Source organism: Gallinula chloropus (assembly GCF_964237585.1).
Source record: "Gallinula chloropus genome assembly, chromosome: 13".
Lineage (NCBI taxonomy): Eukaryota > Metazoa > Chordata > Aves > Gruiformes > Rallidae > Gallinula > Gallinula chloropus.
Window position 1 is genome coordinate 20,934,351 of NC_140098.1, and position 23,774 is coordinate 20,958,124.

A 23,774-nucleotide genomic window follows, 5' to 3' on the forward strand; every position below is an offset into this window, starting at 1 on the left:
AGAAAGAAACACTGCCTCAAACCTGAGGAAGCCTTTTTAACCTCTCTGATAGGAGTGCTAGAAATAGCTTCAGTCAGCTGAGAGAATAGTGTTGGCATGGTGAAACCTGGGCTACCCCTTCCTTTTCCTGACGCTCGCCTCTCTGTGGAGAAAAACACAAGTCAGAGGTGGGTTTTGGGGTGTTTGGATTTTTAATTCCCCTTGTTTTGGAAAACTTACTCTAGCCACAGAGTTGCGGATGCTCCTGGGGATGTGTTGGGGGTAGATGCCTGGGACACATGAGGCGTGTGGCTCTTTCCATCCTGCTGCCGCAAGGGTTAACAAGGTTTTTCCCAACCGAGGGCACAAGTTTGGATGACATGGGGACTGTATGTGACAAGCACCTTGTCACCTCCTTACTTCCCTCCTGCTAGCGCTTGTTCATTCTTGTTGACTTTAATAAGCTTATTTATTGTTTACCTAGTGGGTTTCATCGAGTCCTTTTGCTGAGTTTCAACTCTGGATTCTCCTGCCTCGCCTCTGCTGTGCAGGCTGCTGGAGGAACTCATGGGTAGGAGCAAAGTTCCTGGCGCATCAGGTATTGTCCAGCAAGTACCTGTAGATTCTGTGTAGGGTTGGAACGGCCCTAATGAAGTTTGAAGTAATTCTGTAACAAAACGTCAGCGCTTTACCCAGAATCTGATGCTTAAACCCATGGTGGATATAACAAAAGAGTGAGTATGGTGGATGAAAAATAATGGAGAGGAAGGAATGTCTGTGAGAAGCCCAGGAATTAACTGTGGGTGGGCACAGAGAGGAGAAATGGGATGAGCCAGAGGGATCGTCTGGATCCACTAATGCTGTAGAGGGATTCTCTTCAAGTGGGATTGTGGCTTCTGTTCAAAACCAACTTTGTTACATAGGTGGAAGAAGACTGTAGTACTTTTTTTTGTTTGTTTACTTTATCAGTTTGGGGGGGTTGTTTTGTTTTTTAAAGGAAAAGTTAGTTTTGCAGTGTGTGTGTGAGTGTGAAACCAGAACATTTCATGGAGTGCTTCTGCCCCTGTTAAAGATGCAGCTGTAGTGTTGGCTCACCTGAAAGCACGTTCTTCAGTCAGGGCCTTCAAAATTGTCTCCTGGGAACTGGTCTTGGGGCAGCATCCCTGCTTGGGGGCCAGACCCGAGTGGTGGTTAGAGCCCTGAATCACAGGTGTGCACCCCCTTCCCCGAGCAGAGGTGTTTGTGTGATGCTGGGCTAGGGAAAGGGGCTGGTATGACAGCAGAAGCTGTGCCTAGTGCTTGTGTTGGAGCAGACAGCGAGGGGAGAACCAGAGCCGGGCTTGGGGAGGGGGTCGGGCGCTGGGGACACCCCCATCCCACACACCCAGGGCTCCCCCTCAGCGTGCCAGTCACACCCAGAGGACTCCTGTTGTACAGCAGAACCTGTTTAAACTTGGCTTCTTTATTTTTATTTTTATTTTTATCACTATGCTGATGATTTACTTTCAAAATGTGACATTAACGAAACGTTTCTTGCTGTAAATCCATTTCCCTCTCCGTGTACAAATCCCGGCCGCTTTCGGGTGGTTTGTTCCTTTGTTTGTTTGGGGCTTTTGTTTGTTTCTTGGGTTTATTTTGTTTGGGTTTTGTTTGGTTTTTTTTTTTACATGTCCCCCGCTGTGTAATTTTGCGATGTTACCGAGGTTCTGGACATAATGCTGTGCGGGTTGGTTGGGGTTGGGGTTTGGTTTGTTTTTTTTTTCCCCCCCTCTGTACAGACGCAACGGGAGAATTTAATAAAAAGAGTCTGCAGGTTTTTACCTGGTGGAGTTTGTGTGGGGCGGGGCCGGGCTGAGGCGGCGTGAGGCGGGGCTGAGGCGGCCTGAGGCGGCGTGAGGCGAGGCGGGGCTGAGGCGGCTTGAGGCGGGGCTGAGGCGGCTTGAGGCGGGGCTGAGGCGGCTTGAGGCGGGGCTGAGGCGGCTTGAGGCGGGGCTGAGGCGGCTTGAGGCGGGGCTGAGGCGGCTTGAGGCGGGGCTGAGGCGGCGTGAGGCGAGGCGGGGCTGAGGCGGCTTGAGGCGGGGCTGAGGCGGCTTGAGGCGGGGCTGAGGCGGCTTGAGGCGGGGCTGAGGCGGCTTGAGGCGGGGCTGAGGCGGCTTGAGGCGGGGCTGAGGCGGCTTGAGGCGGGGCTGAGGCAGGGCCGGGCTGAGGCGGCGTGAGGCGGGATGAGGCGGCGTGAGGCGGGGCCGGGCTGAGGCGGGATGGGGCGGGCTGAGGCGAGGGGGAGGGAGGCGGGGCGGGGTGGGGATTGGCCGGCGGGCGTCGTGACGCAGCGCGAATGGGGTTGGGGGGAGGGAGCGGCTGTCGCGCCGCGGCTGCCGCCGCCGTAAAGCGCGGAAGGTCGGTTAGGCCTCCCACCGCCGCCGCCGCCTCAGGTGAGCCGGCGCGGCCCCGCCGAGCCCCGCGGCTCTGGCCCCCTTCGCCGCGGTTCGTTCCGCCGGGGGCTCGCCCGCCTGCCCTCCCGCCGGCGCTGCTCCGTGACCCTAGCTTCCCTCTTCCGCGGGCCCGCAGAGCTCGGCCGCGGGCCCGTCCCCGTTCCTCGGGGTCGGGAGCTCCGGCGGGGAGGCGAGCGAGTGTCCCCTGCCCGTTCCCCCGCCTCCGGGGCTGCCGATGCGGCTCCGCTGCTCGCTGGCCCGCTTCCCGCCCCGGCAGCCTTCCCCGGGAGCGCGGCTGCAGCTGCGAGAGCCTCAGCCCGCGGCGCTCACCGCCCGGGCCCGGCCTCGCTCACCGGGCCGAGCTGCTCCTGCCGCGGGCAGAGCGCCTGGGAAACGTCCAGCGCCAAAACCGAGGCCGCAGGAGAGCTCGGCTGGGGTTCGTTGTCCTGGTGTCCCTCCTGTGCATCCTCAGCACCGGGCCTGGCTGCGTTCTAGCAGAGCCTCTTCACGTGTACCCCGTTGACCTCGGCCTTCATGAGGGATTACGGAGCGTGTCCTGTGCCTGCCGGCCTCCTTCGGTCTGCCCCTTGCTGGCGTGAGAGCATTCCTGGCGTCCTTAACCGGCTCTTGCCTGGTTCTTTGCTCATTGCTGTCAAGTTATGAGGCCATCAGAAACGAAGGCATAACGCTGTGTACTTGCTGTATGGTCTAAGGGTAAATCTTAACAGCAAGGCTGTTGTTTCAGGGTGAAATAACTGCTCTCCTCTGTTTGTTTACTCATCACCCGAGCCCGACGCGCCGTGTGGTGTCTGTTGCTGCCAACCTTGTGTGTAATGAGATCAGTCCTAACGCCATTCTCATCTTTTCCTTCCTAGAAGGAGTGGTACCCAGTTAACACCCAGACACGTCCAGGTGGTGCTTTAGGAAAACAGACAAACAGCTGCTGGGATGTTTCTGCGGCTACTCTCAGATGTCCGGTGGCGGGCGGCTAACCCGAAGTGGAGAAGAACAACCTGCTGCCGGCGAAGTACCTCAAGTACAGCAGAACCTCACCCCGTTTCCTTGCCGGCGCAGGCACAGGTTGTCATCTGTGGTGGTGGAATCATGGGTACCTCCGTGGCGTATCACCTGTCCAAGATGGGTTGGAAGGATATAGTCTTACTTGAGCAGGGCAGGTAAGGAGTTTGGGTGATAGAAAACAAAGGAGGACAGGAGCTGCGTGCGTGTATCTTATTTCTACCTCTTCGCCTGGACTCGACCCGTGGAATAAGCTTATTCTGAGCTTTGCCCCAGCACAGGGTGGACTCACACAGCTCTGGTGGGTTGGCCTTGGTTAGGGACCACACTCCCCCACAGCCACTCGCTCTCCCTCCTCAGCATGAAATGTAAGAAAGGCTGAGAAACCTCATGGATCAAGATAAAGACGCAAAGATTCCTTACTGGTTACTGCTGTGGGCAAGGCAGGCTTGCCTCAGGGACAGTTAATTTAAAATAAGAGAATTATTTCATTTTTTTGCCAGTTAAAATAGACCCAAGTAGTCAAGAGTCCAAACCCAAGCATTAAAACATCACTTCTCTTTTCTCATGCTCCTGCACCCACCCAACTCCACCCTAGAAGTACAGCGGGTGAATGATGGGGGGGTATGGTCAGCGCTGGGCTCAGCGTGGGTCCTCCATGAGCTGCAGTTCCTGTGAGGAGAGCTCTGCCCTGGTGCAGCTTGTCCACAGATTGCAGTTCCTTGAGGAGACATCCATCTGCTCCCGTGGAATCGCGTGAAACACAATGCAGCTGGCAAAAAACAGTGTTTTAAGAACTAAACATCCGTAAATCTCCTGGCCCTTATTTGCCTTCCCTGGAAATAGGATGTGATGGGTGTATAAAGTGATATGACACCAGCAGTGCTCAGAAAGGGGGTGCAGGAGACATGGGAGGTTACAAGCAGACATCACTGAACATCACCCATAAGCTGATGAAAGGCTCAGGTGATGTGGTTTGGTGCAGGATTTGGTGCCCAGCTGTGTAAGGCTCAGAACCCTGCAGTTTGGGTGATTCAGAGGCTTGGTGTCCTCATAGGTGAGTCAGATCTGTGGCCTGCAGCAGAGGGCGTGTAGAGCCTGTTGAGAGTTAACAGTGCAGCCTTCACCTGTTGTTTAGGTCTCTGTTTCCGTGGTGGAGTTGTGGTTTTTCAGTGCAGGCTTGGGGGTGTTTGAGGAGGTGTTTATCGCAGTGGCTTTTCTCACCCTGAATAGGTGCTGGACTGAGAATATTTACCAGCTGGGTCAGAGCTGCTCCTCTGCTGCTACTTTAGGGAATAATTAGCTGTGGCTCCTTGACTTTGCTCGCCTGGGAAGCAGATAGTGTTGAGTTCTTTGTCATTTCAAAGAGAGGAGATTGTGGGCAGTGTCCTTCCGAGCAAAATTAGCTGCTTAGGCTTAGTTTGTCAGGAAACATGATTGTTTCTAGCCCAGAGTGAGGTATGAATATCCCCTTACAGATCTCCTTTGAGTTAGGTGCTGTACAAACTCAGTCCACATGTGCACACAGGGAAGAAGACAACCATTGCCTTAGCAGAAATGTCTCGTGTGAGTGTGGCACGGTGACACCATGCTTCAGCTGTTCAGGTTGTGATTGAGTAGGGATGTAACAAAAAGAAGTCAGCTGATTGTTAGGTTGAATTTCTGATGAGAGAATGTGGGTGTCTTAGGCCAAAAGCCTAAAAAAAAAGGGGAGATTTTAAAAGGGACAAGAAATACATGTACCTCTGCGTGGCACTTGCTGCACGGTGAGAGGGACTGACATCTGTGCAGCTTACAGTGAGAACAGGACTTGAATCTGAATTAATTTTCATTTGAGAGAAATCCTGCTTTGGAGAGCGAATATCAGGTATGCAGGAGGACTTAAGCATAAGCTAGTTATTATTTTAAAGTGGTTTCTTTGGAAAATGCCAGTGTTTAGGACTAACTGAAGACAAGTGGTTTTGGAATGCAACATGGTTTCAGCAGTGAGCTAACGGAAAAGTGTTCTAGAGGTTGGGTTGTCCCTGCGTCAGCTTTTGGTCTGATAACGTTTGGGGGGTGCTCACCTCCCAGCTGGGTGAGATCTTCCTCACAACTTCTCCTGCAGATTGGCAGCTGGCACCACTCGCTTCTGCGCTGGCATCGTGAGCACGGCCAGGCACGCGGCCGTAGAGCTGAAGATGGCAGACTATTCAAACAAGCTCTACCAGCAGCTGGAACAAGAGACCGGAGTGAAAACAGGTACCAAAAGCACAGTCGTTGAATCAGCTTGGGGAAACCACATCCAGCTTTGGTCACAGGAAGATTCCTGCTGACAAGGGCTTGTGATATTCATCAGATGTACCTTGTCTTCACCCAAGTGATGGGTGATGGGATGAAGGGGAATGGGCTCGAGCTGCTCCAGGGCAGGGTCAGATCAGACATTAGGGAAAGATCCTTCCCCAAAGGGCTCTTGAGACAGGCTGCCCAGGGAGGGGGGAGTCACCGCCCCGGGTGTATTTAAAAGACAGGCAGATGAGGTGCTCTGGGGTGTGGGTTAGTAGAGGATGGGTATGGTTGGACTGGATGATCTCAAAGGTCTTTTCTGACGTTGGGATTTTGTGACTCAAAAGAAGTTATTAACTGCCTGTAATTAAGATTAGCATTAATTAATGTATTGCAGGTAGTGGAGTTACAATGTATCAGCAGTTACCTGTGAAGTTTTTAGTCTTCTGAGTAGTTACTAGATGACTTTTTTGGGCAGTAACCTCCCTCTCTTAGTAGGTACTGTCCTGGTTTCAGTCAGGATGGAGTTAACTTCATTTGTAGCAGCAGATGGAATGCTGTGTTTGGGTGTTACAATGACAGCAGTGCTGATAACACCCTGATGGTTTTAGTTGCTGTCAGACAGTCAAGGACTTTCTCAGCTCTTCATATTTCTCTATTCATGAGAAAGGAGGGGCGAAACCAGGACAGGTGACCCAAACTGACCGAAGAGAGTATTCCCTGCCAATTACATCCTGCTCAGTTCAACGGGGGGCTGATGGGAGGAGGAACGGGGCGGCTCCGGGACGGGCGGTTGTCGGGGGACAGTCGGGTTCTGGGACGGCTCTGGGTGGCACGGCCTGAGCTGTGGGTTCAGTGAGAAACTGCATTGGGTAGCAACAGCTTCATATATTTTTTGCTCTAAAGTCCTGTTAGCATTGTTATATTTTATCTTTCTGTTATCTTAGTAAACTATCCTTATCCCAACCCACGGGCCTTTGGTTTCTTGGTTTTGGGGTTATTTGCCCCTTCCTTTTCCCTTCCCTTGCCTCTCACCCCCCCCTTCCCTCTTCCCCTGCTCTTCTCCTTTAAGGAGCAGACAGCTGTGTGGATCTCTGCTCTCAGCCGTGGTAAAACCACGACACGTGCCATGCACAAAGTTTAACATTTTTTGCAAACATGAGCAAACAAAGCAAAAAGAGTTGAAACACGAGTCAGAATTAAATGTCTGCTTCAGAAAAGTTGATTAATGCAGTTTTTAATTACTGGCTGATAAGTCCTTAAAGCTATTTGGGGATCTGGGATTTCCAGGCAGCAGCGGGAGCAATGGGTCCAGCAGTTATGTTAAAGGAATGGGTCTGAGTTTAAAAGGACTTCAGGATCCCAGCTAAATCCGATTTGACTTTGGTCATTGTCACAGGGTACGTGAAGACAGGCTCTGTGTCGCTGGCTCAGACCCAGGATCGACTGATCTCTCTGAAACGCATTGCTGCATCGCTGAAGTACGTATAAGCAGGACATAGGACTGATTCTGGGTTTGCACCGGCTCTCCCATGAGACTAACGACAGCGTTTTCCTTGTGTTCTGTGGCAGTGTAATGGGGATACCTTGTGAAATTATCACCCCAAACCAAGTGGCACGGCTCCACCCACTGATCAACATCCATGACCTTGTGGGGGCCATGTATGTGCCAGAAGATGCGCTCGTGTCGTCTGCCAATGTGAGTCTGGCTCTGGCAACCGCTGCCTCACGGAACGGTACGAGGTTTTTTCATCTGTAGAGCGCTCTCCTGCATGACAGCTAGCTTCTTTCTGGTAAAGGAAATTACCTTCCACCTCTCTTCTGATATCCCGAGCACTGAAGGCCCAAACTCAGTTATTTCTATAAGATTTGGATCCTTTAAAGTCTATTTTTTCTCAGAAACCAGGCTGTTGGGTTTTTTTTAACATACTGAATCTTGCCAGATCTCCTGTGATCGAGCAGCAGTTTGTTGTCCTTACTGCTTATCTATTCCTCTGAATGAGCACACACTCTTTATCATTAAAAAACCCCACCCTTTTATCATAAAAACTGTCCTTCCTAGGACCTGGCTCAGAATTACACCTTGAAAGAGTTTTGATTACCTGCAAGTGGAAAGGTGGGACTGTGTCCCTGTGGAAGATTTCATTAGGCTTTGGAAGGGCAGCAATAAATGCTGTTTGCCCAGCACTTGGGCAAATTTGGGAGTTGTCCTGAAGCGGGAGAAAGGTTGGATAGATAGGATAACAGAGATGAAGGTCATTAAGGATGAAAGTCCATCAGATTGGAAAAAGTTACTTAGGAAGATGCCTCCCTCAGTCTTTGCTCAATCCAGCTCATTTTGTATACCGTTAATTGGGTTTTGTCACAAAATTCATGATTTCCCATAAAAGAACCGGTCTTGGCATCCGAAAGTGCAGACGTGGGTGCATACAGGAATCAGAATGGAAGGATATCAGTAGCTGAGTGGCATTGGGGTTTCTTCCATGCTGGTGATAACTGGGGTGGCATGGGGGAAAGCATTGTAACTCCTCACAGTCTCAGCCGTGTCATTATGTACAAAGGGGATGGGTGACGTTTTGCAAATCACGGGGTTTCGCTTTAGAATGACTGGGTCAAGAATAGAAATTTTGTCTTGAAGAGAAAATAAGCACTTAGGCTGAGCTTAAGGGTTGAGTGCCAGCAGCCTGACACGTTAGGAGGAAGCCTGGTGGTATACTGACTTCCTGATGTCATCTCCAGGTGTCCAGATCCACGAACGGACGAGTGTCAGTCATGTCTCAATCCAGAAGGGCCGTGTGACTGGAGTCGAGACAGACAGAGGACAGATCCAATGCCAGTACTTCGTCAACTGTGCTGGCCAGGTAGAATTATTAACATTTTTCTTTGTTTCCTTAGTTAAGAACACATGCACTTTCCTCAGGGGGTTGTTTTTTCCCTTTTATTCCTTTTTCCTTGTTTTTTTTTTTAATAAGGTTTGTGCCTTGGCTTGGTTTACTGGAGTAGATCAAAGTCACCTTACTCAGCTGCCTAGCACAGCAGGAGTGGGTAGGGGGAAAGCAGTGCTTGGCACCAAGGGCTGGATGTGAGCCCCCTGAGGAGCACCCTGCAGCTTGTTGGCACAGCTCTGCCCACGGCCTCTGTCCTGGGGGGTGCATCCTTCTGCCAGGAAGGGTTGTGCTCTCTTTCCTTTCCTTTCCTCTCCCTCTCTCTCACACATACACTGAACTGAAAGTACCTTTTTTTGTTGGCTTTCTTAGCGTCATGTTTTTACCAGTCTGAAAATACACTCACCAGCTGCTGTTCCTCAGCTTGGGGCTGGCTGTCTTGTTAATGCTGGGGTCTTGGCAGCACAGGCACTGAAATCCAGCCTGCTGTGCTTCTAGAGGCTGGAAGTCAGCTTTGGTGTACAGATCTTATTTTGCTTTTGTATCATGAGCTGCTGATACCTCTTAGGCTTGAGTCAGGGCCCTACTTTTTTACATGATACAGGAGGAAAACAGCCGTTGCCCTAAACAGTTCAGATTTTAAGCGAAGAGAGAAAAAAGTGTGTCTGTTGAAGATTTAGGGGAAAAACCCAAACCTTCCTTGGCCTTTTGGGAAAGCGACCCCACAGAGAAGATGTGTGCTTTTGTCCTGCCTTTTTTAAGTGAGAGATGGGTTTCTTCTGTCACATTCTGACACAGTTTTTAATTGCAGTGGGCCTATGAGCTGGGCCACTCTGGGGAGGAAGCAGTCAATATCCCACTCCATGCCTGCGAACACTTCTACCTCCTGACACATCCTTTGAAGGAACCTCTGGCAAGCACCTTACCAAGTAAGGATTCCTCAGCTCACCTCACTTGTCTTGAGCTGTGTCTGCCTTTCCATGGCACCACAATGTTTCTGAGAGAAAGGCCAGTGAGGGGCTGTCGGTTCTCAGCTCGTTGGGGAGTGTGAAGCATGTTCTAGCTGAATTGCTCTGAGTAGCCTCTTTCTCCTTCCATACTCTTGGGAAAGCTTTCCCTGTGGAGATTGATTGTCAGACTCGGGCAGCTTAGCAGGAGAATGACCTCGGCTCTAGCTTCTCTAGTTGGTGTGTCTGAGACTTGGACTGTTGTGGCTGCGGTCTGGAGAGGGTGCTAGCCTCGGCACTGTGTTTTCCTTGCAGGCTGCTGTCCCCAAATGGCCCATCTATTCCTTTCCTCCAACCGAAGCTAAGGCTTTACAATGGCATTTACATGTCTATGAGCCGTAGGGGCAACCAAACACTTGAGGTAATCGCTCCTCCTCCGTGTTCTGGCTTTTGGCTCTCTCAAAGAAAAGCCCTTGTGCTTGAAAACTGTGGTTGGGAAGTAGAAAACTTTGCTTGTTTACTCTCAGCTGTTAGGAAGAGTTTCTACTTCTAGTGAGCAGTGTGTTTACTCTGCAGAGAATTCAGCACTCAGACCAGAGTGCTTCACGTTTACTTGTCTGAGTAATGAAAAAAAATACATATATGTTTACAAACACACACAGATAGATATTCACAGCTTTTCTGTACCTGGAAAAACTGCTATGAGGCATGTCAGGTGGAGTATCATAAACGCTTCAAGTTGGCACTACCAGGGGAAGAAGCATCCAGACCTGACTGCTTTGTCCTCACCCCAGAGCTGCCCACCTTCCTTGTGCTGGTGGCCTGCAGCAGACTGGGTCAGTGACACGTCCCCCATTAAAACTGTCTGTTCTTAATCAAGGAAAAGAAAGAGGAGGAGGGGTGGGCTGTGTCTTGGTGGAAGGTCTGATTTTGGGTGCAGTTTGGGTGGAACTAGGCCAGTATATTTGCTGATGGGTGCCACGAGGAATCCAACTCCCTCACATCCTCCCACTCCTGGTAATGCTGTCCTGCTGGCTTGGGTGCTGTTCAGGTTTGACTCAGCCTGCAGTGCTGCCCCAAAGTCAACATGCACATGGGAGTTAATGTGGGTTTAGTAATCTAACCTGGTTTACCAGTGAGTCACGTGAGAAGCAGAAGAGGTGTGAAAGTGTGGGGTTTTGGGGCTGAGACTGTCCCTTCTCCTGTCACGGGGCTGTGAGGTTGGCCCAGCCCGTCACCAGACCCCGTTGTTGGTGCTTGTGGAACAGCAGCCTGAGGTAGTTACCCCTTCTCTCACTTCCCACCTCTCTTCTTTCCTCTGCAGCTATCATAGACCCCGATGGCAGGATCTACATCCGCAACTGGCAAGGTGGCATCCTCTCGGGAGGCTTTGAGAAAAACCCCAAACCTCTCTTCACAGAGGGACGCAACCAGCTGGAGATTCAGAACCTTCAGGAGGACTGGGATCATTTTGGTATGTTGGGGAGGAAGGATCCCACAGCAGTGAAACATGGGGCTTCAGCAGAAGGCAGAGCTGGCATCACCACGGGTTGTTGTTGACCAGCCAGCACATGTGCCTTTTCCTGAGCAGTGTGGGAGAGCTGAACCTTCTCTCACATTAATTCATCTCTCCATTTGTCTGTAATTTGGGTAAACCCCCTTTTACTGCAGTGATACCAGAGCAGCACTTAAAAACACCCCATGACCCTCAGCAGATATGAATTCCCTCTAGTGCAGCAAGGTAAACTTCCCAGCACTCTTCTTCTGTTCCCTTTGATTTTGTGACTGTCAGTGCCACATGCTGCTCCGCTCGTGACGCTGCTGACCTGCCACGCAGCCGTGCTATTTGGTTTCTGCAGCTCTCTTCAGCAGGGGCTGCCAGGTGCATTTCCATTGGTGCATTGCTTTGTGGACAGAATTTGGTGGTGTTGCTTCCTGGACTTCATCCCACCCCTGACAGTGGTGGTTTATTATGTTCCAAGTGTCGTGTCTTTCTCTTGCCATTTTATTTGATTCCATTTTTATGTTCTCTACGTACCTTTCTGTGCAGGGCTCTTTGTGGGAACGAGCACAGTGTGGTCTATGAGTCCCCCTCCTTTTTTTCCCCCTCTTTTCTGCCTGGGAAGGCTGGGTGTCCCTTCTCATCTTCAAATCTGCCCTTTCTTCAGGGATCCCCTTTCGCTTTGCGTCAGAGCTGTGTGTCCCTTGGGAATGTGCATGGCTCCCTCTATGACTCTAGTCACGGACCAGCTTTTGCAGACTCCTTTCTGCAACCATAGTGTGTTCTTCCAGCTACTCCCCTGGTTAAATGGGTTCATTTTGCTTTCATTTCTCTGAGATACCCTATTAATACCATGAAAGTTGAAACTCCGGGGGTGGAGCCAGGATGGGGTGCAGCTTTGTGCTGGCATACACCGAAGGCTTTTTAGATCTCTAGATGCCTGCAGGTATTAACTTCACTAATGAGTTGCTCGAGCTCTGCACCCACTTCCTTTGTGGGTTTCTAGGTACTGCTGAAATGACAGGGCGCTGCTTGCTGGCACCCGCAAATTGTCGGAGTTTCGGAAGCCGCCGGCACGCCATGTCCCTCTTTTCATCAGTTCAAACACACCGAACGGCTGAGCAGAGTCAGAGCTCACTCAGCCAGCATTTGATCCTTTGCTGGGGCTGCAGTTCCTGTGGTTTGAGCTCTCACGTTACTGCTTTGAGCTCTCTTGTTGGAACAACTTTTGAGTCCGTGTGGTTACCGACACGTTGGGTTGGAGAACAGATCTAACGCCGATCCCGCTTCTCATCGATAAGGAAGAGGCCTGTAACTGTAGGCTCTCACTCTGAATGCTGATGCTGAGAGAGGAGGGGGAGGGAGCGGCTCAGGCTGCTTCTGTGTGTAGCTTCTTAAGCAATGTGAAATCTGGTGATTTCACTGCTCATGTGTGGAGCTGAGGAGTGTTGTTAGTGCTGAGTCCTGAGGGCTTTTATCTGGAGTACGATGCAGGGGAAGCTTCTGGACTGGAAACCCAAAGTAGATAGCTTATCCCTTTATTAATGCTCTCAAATGTCAGGCTCAGAAGAATTCCCCGAGGCGCTTTCCAGCGTGACTGGGCAATGAAATGGCCAGGAAATTCAATGAAGATAAATGTGAAGTGATGCAAGTGCAGGGGGGAGGGAGGAGGCAGGGGGAGGGTTGATCTTATTTTCACCACACAAAACGATGGGCTTCAGCCTGACCTTGGGGTTGCGTTAGTTCAGTCAAGACAATTGGCTCAGTAGCAGTCAGAGCAAAAGGCAGGTTAGGAGTTACTTGGAAAGGAGCAGAAAACACAGTCCATATGCAACACTGAACCCTGGGTTTGCTGAATAGTGGTGGTTGTTCTAGAGGAGATTGTCTCCAGAGGGTATCATATGATAAGGCCCAGTGGAAGAGCAGCAAGAGGCTGACCAAAGCTTGGACCAGTTTTCAAGCGAGGAATGACTGGAGCAGGCTGGGAGAAAGAGATGACAGGAAGGAAATAAACTGGAGTCTGTGAAATCTTGAACGAGATGGGTAGGGTAGATAGGGATCTCCTGCTCACTGGTTCTTCTGTTACACCAACCGGGAGGCATCATGAAGGTTAACAGAGTGTGAGTTGCAAAACAAAAAGAGGGGGTTCCTCAGCAACAAGTACTAAACAGGTGGAACTCCATGTCAGTGTCCGTAGGGTGTTTCCATGAGTTTGGAGAAGTCTGGTCAAGTACCTAGAAGAGAAATGGATTTGGGGGTTACTCAGTAGGGAAAACGTAGCAGGTTTTTAGGAAATCCCCTGAGCTGGTGATAGGTTGAGGCTGGCAGAGTATGTGGGACAAGAGTCCTGTAAAGATTTGCCTGTTCTTACCCCTTGCTAGGTACCTGCTTGGTGCCTTTTCTATTGCTTTCCCTAACAAAACTGAACATGCTCTTGCACTGTTGAGAGCAACGCTGAGCTCTTGGTCTGGATCGATGTGGCTGCTCGCAGGGTATGCCGTGTGATCCAGTTCAAGTAGTTTGATTCCAGCAGGGAAAAGGGTTTATCCCATGACCATTGACACCTTGTGTCAATGCAGTTCCCACCTGTTAGATAACAACGTGCCTCTGTCGTGCTGTCCAGCTTGGAGGTGAAGCAGCTTAAACGCATCGAGACTGAAGGCTGTGACTCTTTGTCTTGTTTTTTCCCTTTGTCTTGGTTCCTAGAGCCCCTTCTGAGTGCCCTTCTGCGCAGGATGCCGGATTTGGAGGCTCTGCAGATCATGCAGCTAGTGAATTGCCCGGAGTCCTTCACGCCAGACATGCGATGTGTCATGGGAGAGTCGCCCACCGTGCGGGGCTACTTCGTCCTGGCCGGCATGAACTCGGCTGGTATCTCATATGGTGGGGGAGCAGGCAAGTAAGTGCTTTATCACTCTTACACGTCTAAGTTGGGTTTTAACCAAGAGACTGCTCAGGTCATCCTTCTGTGTAGAATGTTCTGGTCGGTATTTGTCACCTTGTCTCTGGCAAAGGCTCCTCTTTCATTTGAACCTGAGCGGAGGAGAGGAACAGTTGTTGTGTTCTGGTTGGGCTCTCCCCTGTGTATTCCAAATCAGTGGTGGGGTCTCCTCCTGTCCTGCACACCCCTCCGTGGGCATTGCACCTCTGTGATAAGCAGCCTGCTGGGGATCCAGTAAGCTTCCCTAGAGCTAACTGGTTCAGTGTTATATCCCAGGAAGAGATAAAAGCTTAGCAAAGCATACGTCCCCTCATGATTCCCCACAATTTATTCTCTGAGTGAAGTCCTCAGAACATTCGAGTTGACGCAGCAGTTAATGCTCTCTGAAAGCAGAGTGTCACCGGCAGACGAAGCACCACATACACGATGCTGCTTGCTGCCAGTACTGTGGAAGACTGTCCTCTGCCAGTGAGCCAGGGGTGGAATCATTTCCCAGTAAAACCCAGTTCCCATGTTAGTGCAAATGCTTTGATCCCAGCAGCAGAGTTGCTTGCAGAATCGTCATCGCTCCCTCTTGATTGCCGTTTGGTTTTGGCAGCCCAGCATCCCTTCTGCCATACGGCCTTCTGCACAGCCTGCTCCTTTTTCATGGCAGATGTAGTGTCTGCACGTGTCTCCACTGGCCTCTGGCCATTGCCTAATAATTTAACTCACCAGGAAGCGACTCCTGGTTATTGGTTCTGGTCATACAAAATACAGAGAATCTTTGTGGTGGGGTTCTCTGAGAATCCAAATAATTTCCACTACTTGTCCGTTTGTTGCTACAGCCTCAAGATAAGCCTGGCTTGTTGATGTAACTGCTGAGGATCAGTCTCAAACCCCTTCGTTTTTCTGTTTGCTGCCTGCAAACAGACGTGTCTGCTTGCACCTTTGTCCTTCAGCTCTGGAGCACGCCTTCCTCCTTCGCTGCTCCAGCGAGCACCTCGTGCTGAAACGAGCGCCGTCGCTCACTGCTCGAGGCTGAGCCTGCGCCAGGGAGCGGACAAGGACAAAGCAGCCTCCTAACTCCAACCTAAACGTACTCTGCACCTCCTGTAGTAGTGGAGCCCAAAGACCCAACGCAGCGTCAGCCAAGCTGCCTGTCCCAGGTTCTGGCTTTGTTTACCACATGTCCTTCCCGCTGCCAGTGTTTCGTCCTAATGAGAAATCAATCACTGTGAAATCTGGTGGATGGGGTTTGTAAAGGGAAACCTTCCAGATTCTGCTAGTATCTAGAGTACTGAGTTAGTTGTTTTCTCACTCCCTACTGCAAGAAGTTCTCGTGTCCAAATTGCCTTTATTCTGACTCCAAAGCTAGGCTTTTTCCCCTGAGACCCGGACTGATATCTCAGTCTTTCTCTACTTCTTCTGACAGGTACCTGGCAGAGTGGATGGTAAATGGGTATCCATCTGAAAACGTCTGGCCTCTGGATTTGAAACGTTTCGGTAGCCTTCAGAGCAGTCGCACTTTTCTCCGTCACCGTGTGATGGAAGTAATGCGTAAGTGAGGTCTCTGCATTCAATGCTGCCCAGGATGTCCAAGATTTTCCTCTTTGCTGCACCATCTCTCTTCTGTCATCACTCCCAGAGCTATTTTCTTTCTTCCTGGCCTCCTTTGTGGCAACACAGCCTCCTCCCAGGAGAAAGGAAAGGATGGTCGGGGTTTTGGTTTTGCATTAGCAGGGCTCTTGTTAATGTTTTGTAAAGAAAAACGCTGTTGGTACCGTGCTCACTCCCATTTCTGTGCTTTGCTTCTGATATGGGGACGTTTGGTGTATCTTTGTAGGACTCCAGCCTGATAAAATGATCCCAAGGTCCTAACTGGGCATGTTACCCTACCTCCAACCCTGTTATTCTTTGCATGCTGTTACAGTGCCCTCACCTCCAGCTTAGGAGTGTGTGAGCCAGTTATCTCACATCATTCAGGAAGTCTTCCTAGAAGTATTCTGCTTTCTTCTGTCAAAGTCTGTGATAAATACCTCGCAGCAGAGATTTGAGATGCCATCGTTCCTGTCCATGGCCGTACTTAGTTTCCTCCTATTGTTTGGTTATCTGTCCTCAGATAACTGGACAACTTCTTCTCAAGTCAGACCTATGAAGTGCTCCACAAATTGCAAAGCAGGAGTGATTATTTGAATACTGATTTAAACCAAAACCACGAGTTTTGGGTGAAAGCAGAGAAGCTGGGTAAACCTCTTAGCCCGGCCGTATCCGGGAAATACAAACCTTGTGCTTCAACCTTCCTCTCAGAAAAATCACTTTCTACTCTTGGCATTTTCCTGCAGTCGTTTTCCAATGCAAATCTCGATTCTGATAGCTGCCAAATCACTCTGGTTTTTAAAAGATAAACACTATATTCTGATTCTGCAGTGTTATGTCCCCTTTTGAATCATTTTTTTCCCCTCCACCTACTCTTTCAGGAGTACCAACACCCGATAAGGCCAAAGAAATCATTAAATCCTTAGCTGTGAGGCAAAATCAATGCAGTATTCAGTAAGAAACAGTCTTTGGTTTTAAGTGGTTTATAACCTACCCAGAAACTCAGCATTTATAAAGAAGCTTTCAAGCATCTGGGAGTTATTACTCCCCAGTGGGGGCCAGTGAGGATGCTAAATATTTATTAGGGTAACCTGTTTTCTGAACAGGAATATTCTGTATCGACTGAAAAGGTACAGGAGGCACTTGGAAAAGCTTCAGTAACTAGAAGAGGCTGAACTGCCGATATTTAAGACTGTAAATTAGATGATCCTTGTAGCTATGGGCTGCCTACCCCAGCATTAGTATTGTCAGGGTGATAAGTGTCTGATACAATGCGCTGTCAGGGAAGAATCGGGCATAATGAATGCTAGTCAGCAGGACATTGTGAAAAATAGAGCTCTGGTTATCTTGACAGTATTGTCATGAGGCCGCAAGCATCTATAGATAGAAGTGTTCTGCACAAATATTGTTACTCTGATTTTGAATGGCTGTAACCAGATGAAAACAGATTTGCTGATTCACAACCCCTGAAAAGGAAGGTTGGAGCTGTTTTGAGGGAATTCTATCGCAGGCTCAGGTATATTAATGTGCTTTCTGATAACCTGGGAGGAAATTTTAGGTGACTGCTTTACCTAATCGTGGATCTCTGTGACCGTTTCAGCCCTCATGTGTGACCTGAAGGTTCCCCGCTGGGACTTCCAGACCGGCAGGCAGCTGCGTACGTCCCCGCTGTACGACCGGCTGGATGCGCAGGGCGCGAGGTGGATGGAGAAGCACGGCTTTGAGAGAGTCAAGTATTTCGTCCCACCTGGGAACGGTGAGATCGTGTTTTCCTCTGCCTAGTGAATCCCTTCTGAGCTGGCTCCTGACTCGTGCCATTGATTCTCCTTTAGATCTGCTGGATCTGGGTCAGAGCAAAACCTTTTACAAACCAGACTGGTTTGATATCGTGGGTTCCGAAGTCAAGTGCTGTAAGGAAGCGGTTTGTGTCATCGACATGTCGTCTTTCACAAAGTTTGAAATCAGTGTAAGTACCTGGGAGGTGACAAAGGCTGCCCTGGCAAGGCAGGGCAAGGCCTTTTGTTTTCTGTGTGTCCTGTTGAGGAGAGGTCGAGCTGGGTGCCCAAATTCAGGCTGTACCACGATATTCAGCATTAGGTCACTTTTGTTTCCAGAAATACCAGCTTAGTCTATAAATAGAATATGACCTCCAGCACCGTGTCACTGCTGGATCCCATTACACTCCAGACACTGGTGACACTAGTGGTACCAATTGAGAAAAAATTAGGCCAGGACGTTGATGTGATCTTAAACTGCCCCAGTGGATTTGCACTGCTCAGCTGGTTTGTCTGACTTTCTCTCCCTTTCGATTCCTGTAGTCCACAGGCGACCAGGCCCTGGAGAGTCTGCAGTATCTCTTCTCCAATGACCTGGATGTGCCAGTTGGGCATGTTGTGCATACAGGCATGCTTAACGAGAAAGGAGGTTATGAGAATGACTGCAGCATAGCACGACTGAGCAAACGCAGGTCAGTATGCACACAGCATCTCGATCTGTCTCCCTTCAGGTGGGTCAGCCTTTTAAGAACCCTTTAAACTTTTCTTTTCCCAATCACTACAAAGAAAAAGGTCATGATTCTCCACTTACATTCCTAATTCAGTAACTGGAATGAGAGGGAGCCCCTGAATTTATGAATATTGGGGGAAATGTGCCTTTTTCTGGGACTTTAGATTCCTCCAAAACATTAGGCCTTCAGACATTGAGCTTCTCAGCTGAAGATGTTTAACTTCTTCAGATGTTGAACTTAGATTGTTTTCAGCAGTCGCTGGAGTTCATTAACCACCTGAAGTGCAAACCCAACAGTTCCTCGTTGGGGCACCGTGCTCAGAATGCTACTTCCTGATTATTCCAACTTGCAGTGCTGTGTTGGTTACTCTCATTCTCAGCTCTGCGCGCTCCGATGATTCTTTTCCGTGCTCTCTGGTGCAAACTGACACGATGACAGGATCTCATCCGCAGATTCTGAAAGTTTGGGCTCTCTTTGGCATTTAATTAAAAAGAAAACCCCAGCCTTCTCATTTTGAAACATTTTAATGGGCACGTCCCAGCTGCCTGTTGGGTTTCTGTCTCCAGACCCATCTCCATGCGTTCTTTCGTTGTGTTGGTGTGAAAGCATTCTTCTTTGCTGCTCTTTCAATTGGAAACAGCTTTTCCTTCTCTCCCTCTTCTATCTGCATTCACGCATTGCTTAAAAGCATTGTCCTTCTCTGTGTGAGCCCAGCAGCAATCCTCCTTGCCCAGTCATTGCTGCAGATGTTACCCTTGTCAATAATGTACTCTAACTCGCAGTTGCACCACAAGTAGCTCATTTCCACATATCAAGTGGGGCTCTGTCTTTAGACCCGGTTAATAATAAGCACCATTGTGTGTGAAAGGGCTTGTGCTGAAGCAAGAAGTGGCCATGTGCACCACATGCTCTCCTGACTGTCGGAGCAGAGGGAATCGCTGGTGGGGAAGAGCTTGTGTGAACCTTCTGCAGAATGACTTCTGAGATAGCTCTGTGAACCTTCTGTGGAACTGTGTCCTGCTCCTGGTTGCTTCTTGTCACCAGACAAGCATGCTGCTGGTGCTTGAGGGCTGGGCTTTCTTGGCCTGACAAACGAAATGGCATCAAGCCAGAGACTTCTGCTGGGGCTTTCACAGACCAGCTTGTCTCGGTCTCCTGCTAGCTTGGAAGCTGCTGAATGGCTCCACTAGTTGGTGGACAAAGAAGAAACTGAATCATCTCATTGCTGTCTGTTCATTGTATCTCGCTTTCAATTTTCCAGCTTCTTCATGATTTCCCCAACTGACCAACAAGTCCACTGCTGGGCCTGGCTGAAGAACCGCTTGCCTGACGACAGCAACATCACCATGGAAGATGTGACCTGGAAGTACACGGGTAAGTAACCACCAAAAGCCAACTTCTTTGTACAGCCAGTGTCTTCTGCTGCTGCATGCATATTTATTGTTTGAGGTGTCTAGAGCAGTGACTGGGTGTCCTTTCCAAAGGGTTGGATGAAGACAACAAGTAGTCAGAGACTACCTGCTGATGAGCTGGGAGGCAGCTCTCCTTTCCTGTGGACTGTCCAGAGAGAGAGAGTTTGATGGCTCTTTCCTCTGTTCTTAAATATAAACATACCTGTTAGTTCAATAAGCACTAAGACTTGAGAAATCGGGGTGTGTGTATGTGCAAGTTGGACACTGGGCAAGACTCGCCCCGTTTCACCCCAGTGCTGTTACCTTCCCCTCTCCAGCTCTCAATCTGATCGGCCCCCGCGCTGTCGATGTCTTGTCAGAGCTGTCATATGCCCCGATAACCCCAGAACACTTCCCCTCTCTCTTCTGCAAGGTGAGTGACCGCTTCCTTCCTCCTTACCCTGCCAGGTTTTTCGAAGTGTGTGTGGAAAGAGGGGGAGAACTACACTTTGGGTAGTTTGAAGGGAGTTCAGCTTTACATCCAGTGTTACTGCAGCTGGTAATGAACTCATTAGGCTTGCTTTCACTGCTTCTCTTTGGGTGCTGCTTGCTAAGTACCTAGGTGAACATGCATCTGTTTTCAGTGTTCTGCTCACCACAGGCTCAGTACCATTTGATATCTTGGCCTGTTTCCCTGCCCGAGGTGCAGCTGGATCGGTGACATGGGCAGCATTGTCTTCCATCACGTTAGAAGCCTGGGCAGATAGCTGTTATTCAACTTCCATTGTGTCTCTAGAATACAAGCCCATGTCCTGACCTAGTTCCAGGTGTCCCAAAGCAGTTAAGAACTCTGGATTATGTGCAGTCACTATTTGAATTTTTTTAGTTGAAATCCATTGTGGGTACATGCCGGTGGTGAATGGTGCTGAGGGGTAGAGGGCTGGCCGTTGCGGTTTGCGTTAGGCGCTGTGCTCCTCCTGCCTCTCTGTGCTGTGTTCCAGTCTGGGTGATTTCTGCTCCCCCCGCTCTGATTCTGCAGGAGATGAGCGTGGGCTACGCTAACGGCATCCGCGTGATGAGCATCACTCACACGGGAGAACCTGGATTCATGCTGTATATCCCCATAGAGGTAAGAGAACACTGTACCCTTGGCTAATTAACGCCGTTGCCTGCATGCATAATTGGGAACGCTTTCTGAGTCGACTCGTAATGAAACCTCTGGCCTGTGCCCTATGAAAGCTGCCTGCAGGCGCCGGGCAGGGTTTCCCTGCTCCGTACAGCATTCCAGCCCGGCAGACCTCTCATCCTCCGCAGGCAGGGCACCCTAACCCTACCTCTGCAGTGGTGTGTAGCTGCTGTTTCTCTCTCTCGTGGCGTTAGTCTGCAGCTCTGTGTTTCACCCTTCCCTTGCAGTACGCCCTTCATGTGTACAACGAGGTGATGAACATGGGACAGAAGTACGGGATTCGGAACGCCGGGTATTACGCGCTCCGCAGCCTGCGCATTGAGAAGTTCTTTGCGTTTTGGGGCCAGGATCTGGATGCTTTTACCACTCCTATGGAGTGTGGACGCGAGTTCCAGGTCAAGCTGGAAAAGGTAGACCCCCTCCTGCCCTGGGGTGGGTGGGAACATGGTACTGAAGTGGTTAGATGTGTAATTTCTTGTTTTGACGGAGCCGTGTGCGCTATGTAACCATAACCTGTAGTCTTGTGTTTCAACAAAAGTGCTAGGAATGTGAAAAATATCCTGTCTCCCTTCTTCCTGGGCAGCATTCCCAGCGATCTGCGTAGCGTCCCATACGTGACATCCAGTGTAGCGAAGGTGCGGTCTACCTTCTGGATGCTCAGAGTTCATGTTTTCCCAGCTGTTTTCCCAGTGTGATAAAGCAAAAGCCAGCCCGTGGGGCATTGAGTGAAATGAAATACTCAGGACAGGCACCAAAAACCAGTATCCTCTGTACTAAAACAGGGGAGCTCTCCATCTTTATTGGTACATAAAGCAGTTGTATCCTGCTTGTTGCAGAGGTGTGTGCCATCCCTGTCGCTGCTGCCACCTTGGCAGGAGCCAAAGCAAACGCCTTGTATGAAATGAGGGAAGGTGGATAGAGGGATTAGGGACACACATTTCATGTGTTATGGGTGCCTCCTGCTTTGTAGGACATGGTAGACTTCTGGAACCAGAAAAATGCCCAGAGCCAGAATGGTGACACATTTCCACTACAGTGTAGATTAGAACTGAGTATCTTAAAGTGCCACTTCCCGAATATTTTTGTGTCTTGTAACATCTGGAACAGATTCTGTTCGGGTTCCTTGCCTGTAGAAGCAGCCTGTCTTGGTGGGACGTGACTTCCAAGCACAAATTGCCCTCGTGTCGCTAAGCTTGTCTGCTGAAACTCAGCAGCTGCCATGGTTCACGTTCCTTTCGTCGGCTGACGCTTCCTTTACTCCCCAGGGAATGCAGTTTGTTGGCCAGGAAGCACTGCTGGAGCAGAAGCAGAACGGTGTGTACAAGCGCTTTACCATGTTCATACTTGAGGACCATGACACGGACACGGACCTCTGGCCCTGGTGGGGGGAACCCATTTTCCGCAACGGCCGCTACGTGGGCAAGACCACCAGCAGTGCCTACAGCTACACCCTGGAGCGCCACGTCTGCCTCGGCTTCGTGCAGCACTTTGATGAGAAGACCGGAGAAGAGCTGGTGGTGACAACTGACTTCATCAACCAGGGCGAGTACGAGATCGACATTGCTGGGCAGCGCTTCCAGGCCAAAGCCAAGCTCTACCCCTTCAGCTCCCTCTTCACGCACCGGCGCCGCAAGGATGAGGTGGAACTGAGTGGCTACCAGAGGGAGTAGCGCTGACTAGACCTGACCTGCTCCTTTTCCCAAGCTGGAATCTTCTGCCGCCATCTTCCAGTCCTCTCTCCTCATCCCATATATTATTATTTTTTTCCCTTTTCCTGTCTTGTCTGGCAACTTTTAAACTTTTTCCGGTGTCTTACATTTTGTATATTTTAAAACTTCCATTTTCAAGCTCCTCCCCATCCCATTGTGTCTCCTTCCTCAAGCCCTTTGCCTGCCAGGCCCTGTGCCCCCATGGTTGAAGCACAGTGCTGAGCCTGCATCCTGCCATCCCTGGGAACCGCACCAGAGACCCGAGCGTTACGGTGACAGGACAGCTTTGGATAACCCACCCACCCCAACCACCCTCTCCCTGAGGACTACACCCTCCCTCTCTCCTCTCCAGCGCCAGGCACGGGACGGCAGGTATTTGCCGCCTGCGGTTCAGATGAACGCTGTGACTTCACCCGCGTGTCGCGCCGTGGAGGGCTCGGTGCGTCGATGCACACAGCAATAGAACGATCAGCTACCTCACTGGCACGAGACAGAGCGGTGTGTGAGCAGCGGCCAAGAGGCAGGTTTTGGGACAGCCCAGCCCATCACCACCCCTGTTTGTCCACCAATTCATTTTATTTTTCCCTGTCAGGGAATCCGGTAGGTAGATCTCATCATCAGATCATTGAGGTGACAGTAAGTTTGGGGGTGTTATGACTGGTCAGGGTCTTTTTTTTTTTGGCAGGGGGGTAGCTGAAACTAAATGGCCTTCTATAAATATAATCGAAGATCAACCTGTGTGTTTCACTTCTGTAAAGGAATGGGATCGGTTTGGGGGGTTATTAGGAAAAACCCTGATGTGGATCAAGGGCAGATGTTAGTGTTTCATAGCCAGGCTGGCGTGCTGCTGCTGTTTCAGCCACTCAGTGTAGAGTCTCTGGAGTTTTTCTTTGACTTCCTTTTGCTTACATGACTTGATTGAGTTCCCCTGGCAAAGTTCATTCAGCAAATGTGAGTTTGGTGTAAAACGTGTGTTTGTTTGGGGAACTTGAGCAGCTGGAGGGGAAAAGCTCTCGTGCTTTCAGCTGAGGAACAGCCCCAGCACTTCTGACCTGGCAGTGTTGCAAGAGATGCTGGGGCTTTCTTCAGGGGCTGAGAGCATCTCAGCAGCTCCCACCAGACTCTAGAAGTTGGCTTCTCTTTTGCTTCTCAAATCTGTTGCACTTCTTACTTTGCTCTCTTGGTAGTACCTCATGTGAAGAGATTTGGTGGAGGAAGTGGGATTAGAAATTGGTTTCATCCTGTGAAGCTCTTGGCCACTGGGTTCCCCGTACAGATACTCCGGAGAGTGAGCTGGGCTTCACCCCTTCTTCCAAGTGTCAAACCACACTGATGCAGATACTGGTGGGGAAGAAGCAGGGATTATGCTGAATTGTATTGCACGTGTTTATGTCTTCCTCTTCTTCCCATGTGAGCACAATCAAAAGCAAAGGCTCC

General features: G+C 50.1%; 1 protein-coding gene across 1 annotated transcript; it reads left to right on the forward strand.

The window, feature by feature from the left end:
• Positions 1–3,359: 3,359 nt before the first annotated feature.
• On the forward strand, positions 3,360–23,065 carry PDPR (pyruvate dehydrogenase phosphatase regulatory subunit; the record flags this gene model as incomplete). The annotated part of the gene is made up of 17 exons (XM_084270079.1): positions 3,360–3,586; positions 5,536–5,669; positions 7,093–7,174; positions 7,266–7,429; positions 8,433–8,554; positions 9,390–9,507; positions 10,850–10,999; positions 13,733–13,925; positions 15,382–15,506; positions 17,146–17,301; positions 17,378–17,511; positions 17,864–18,012; positions 19,313–19,425; positions 19,781–19,875; positions 20,482–20,571; positions 20,856–21,038; positions 21,894–23,065. The coding sequence occupies 17 exons, from the start codon at positions 3,360–3,362 to the stop codon at positions 22,296–22,298; spliced, it is 2,640 nt and encodes an 879-aa protein (XP_084126205.1). The 3' UTR covers positions 22,299–23,065.
• Positions 23,066–23,774: the final 709 nt, after the last annotated feature.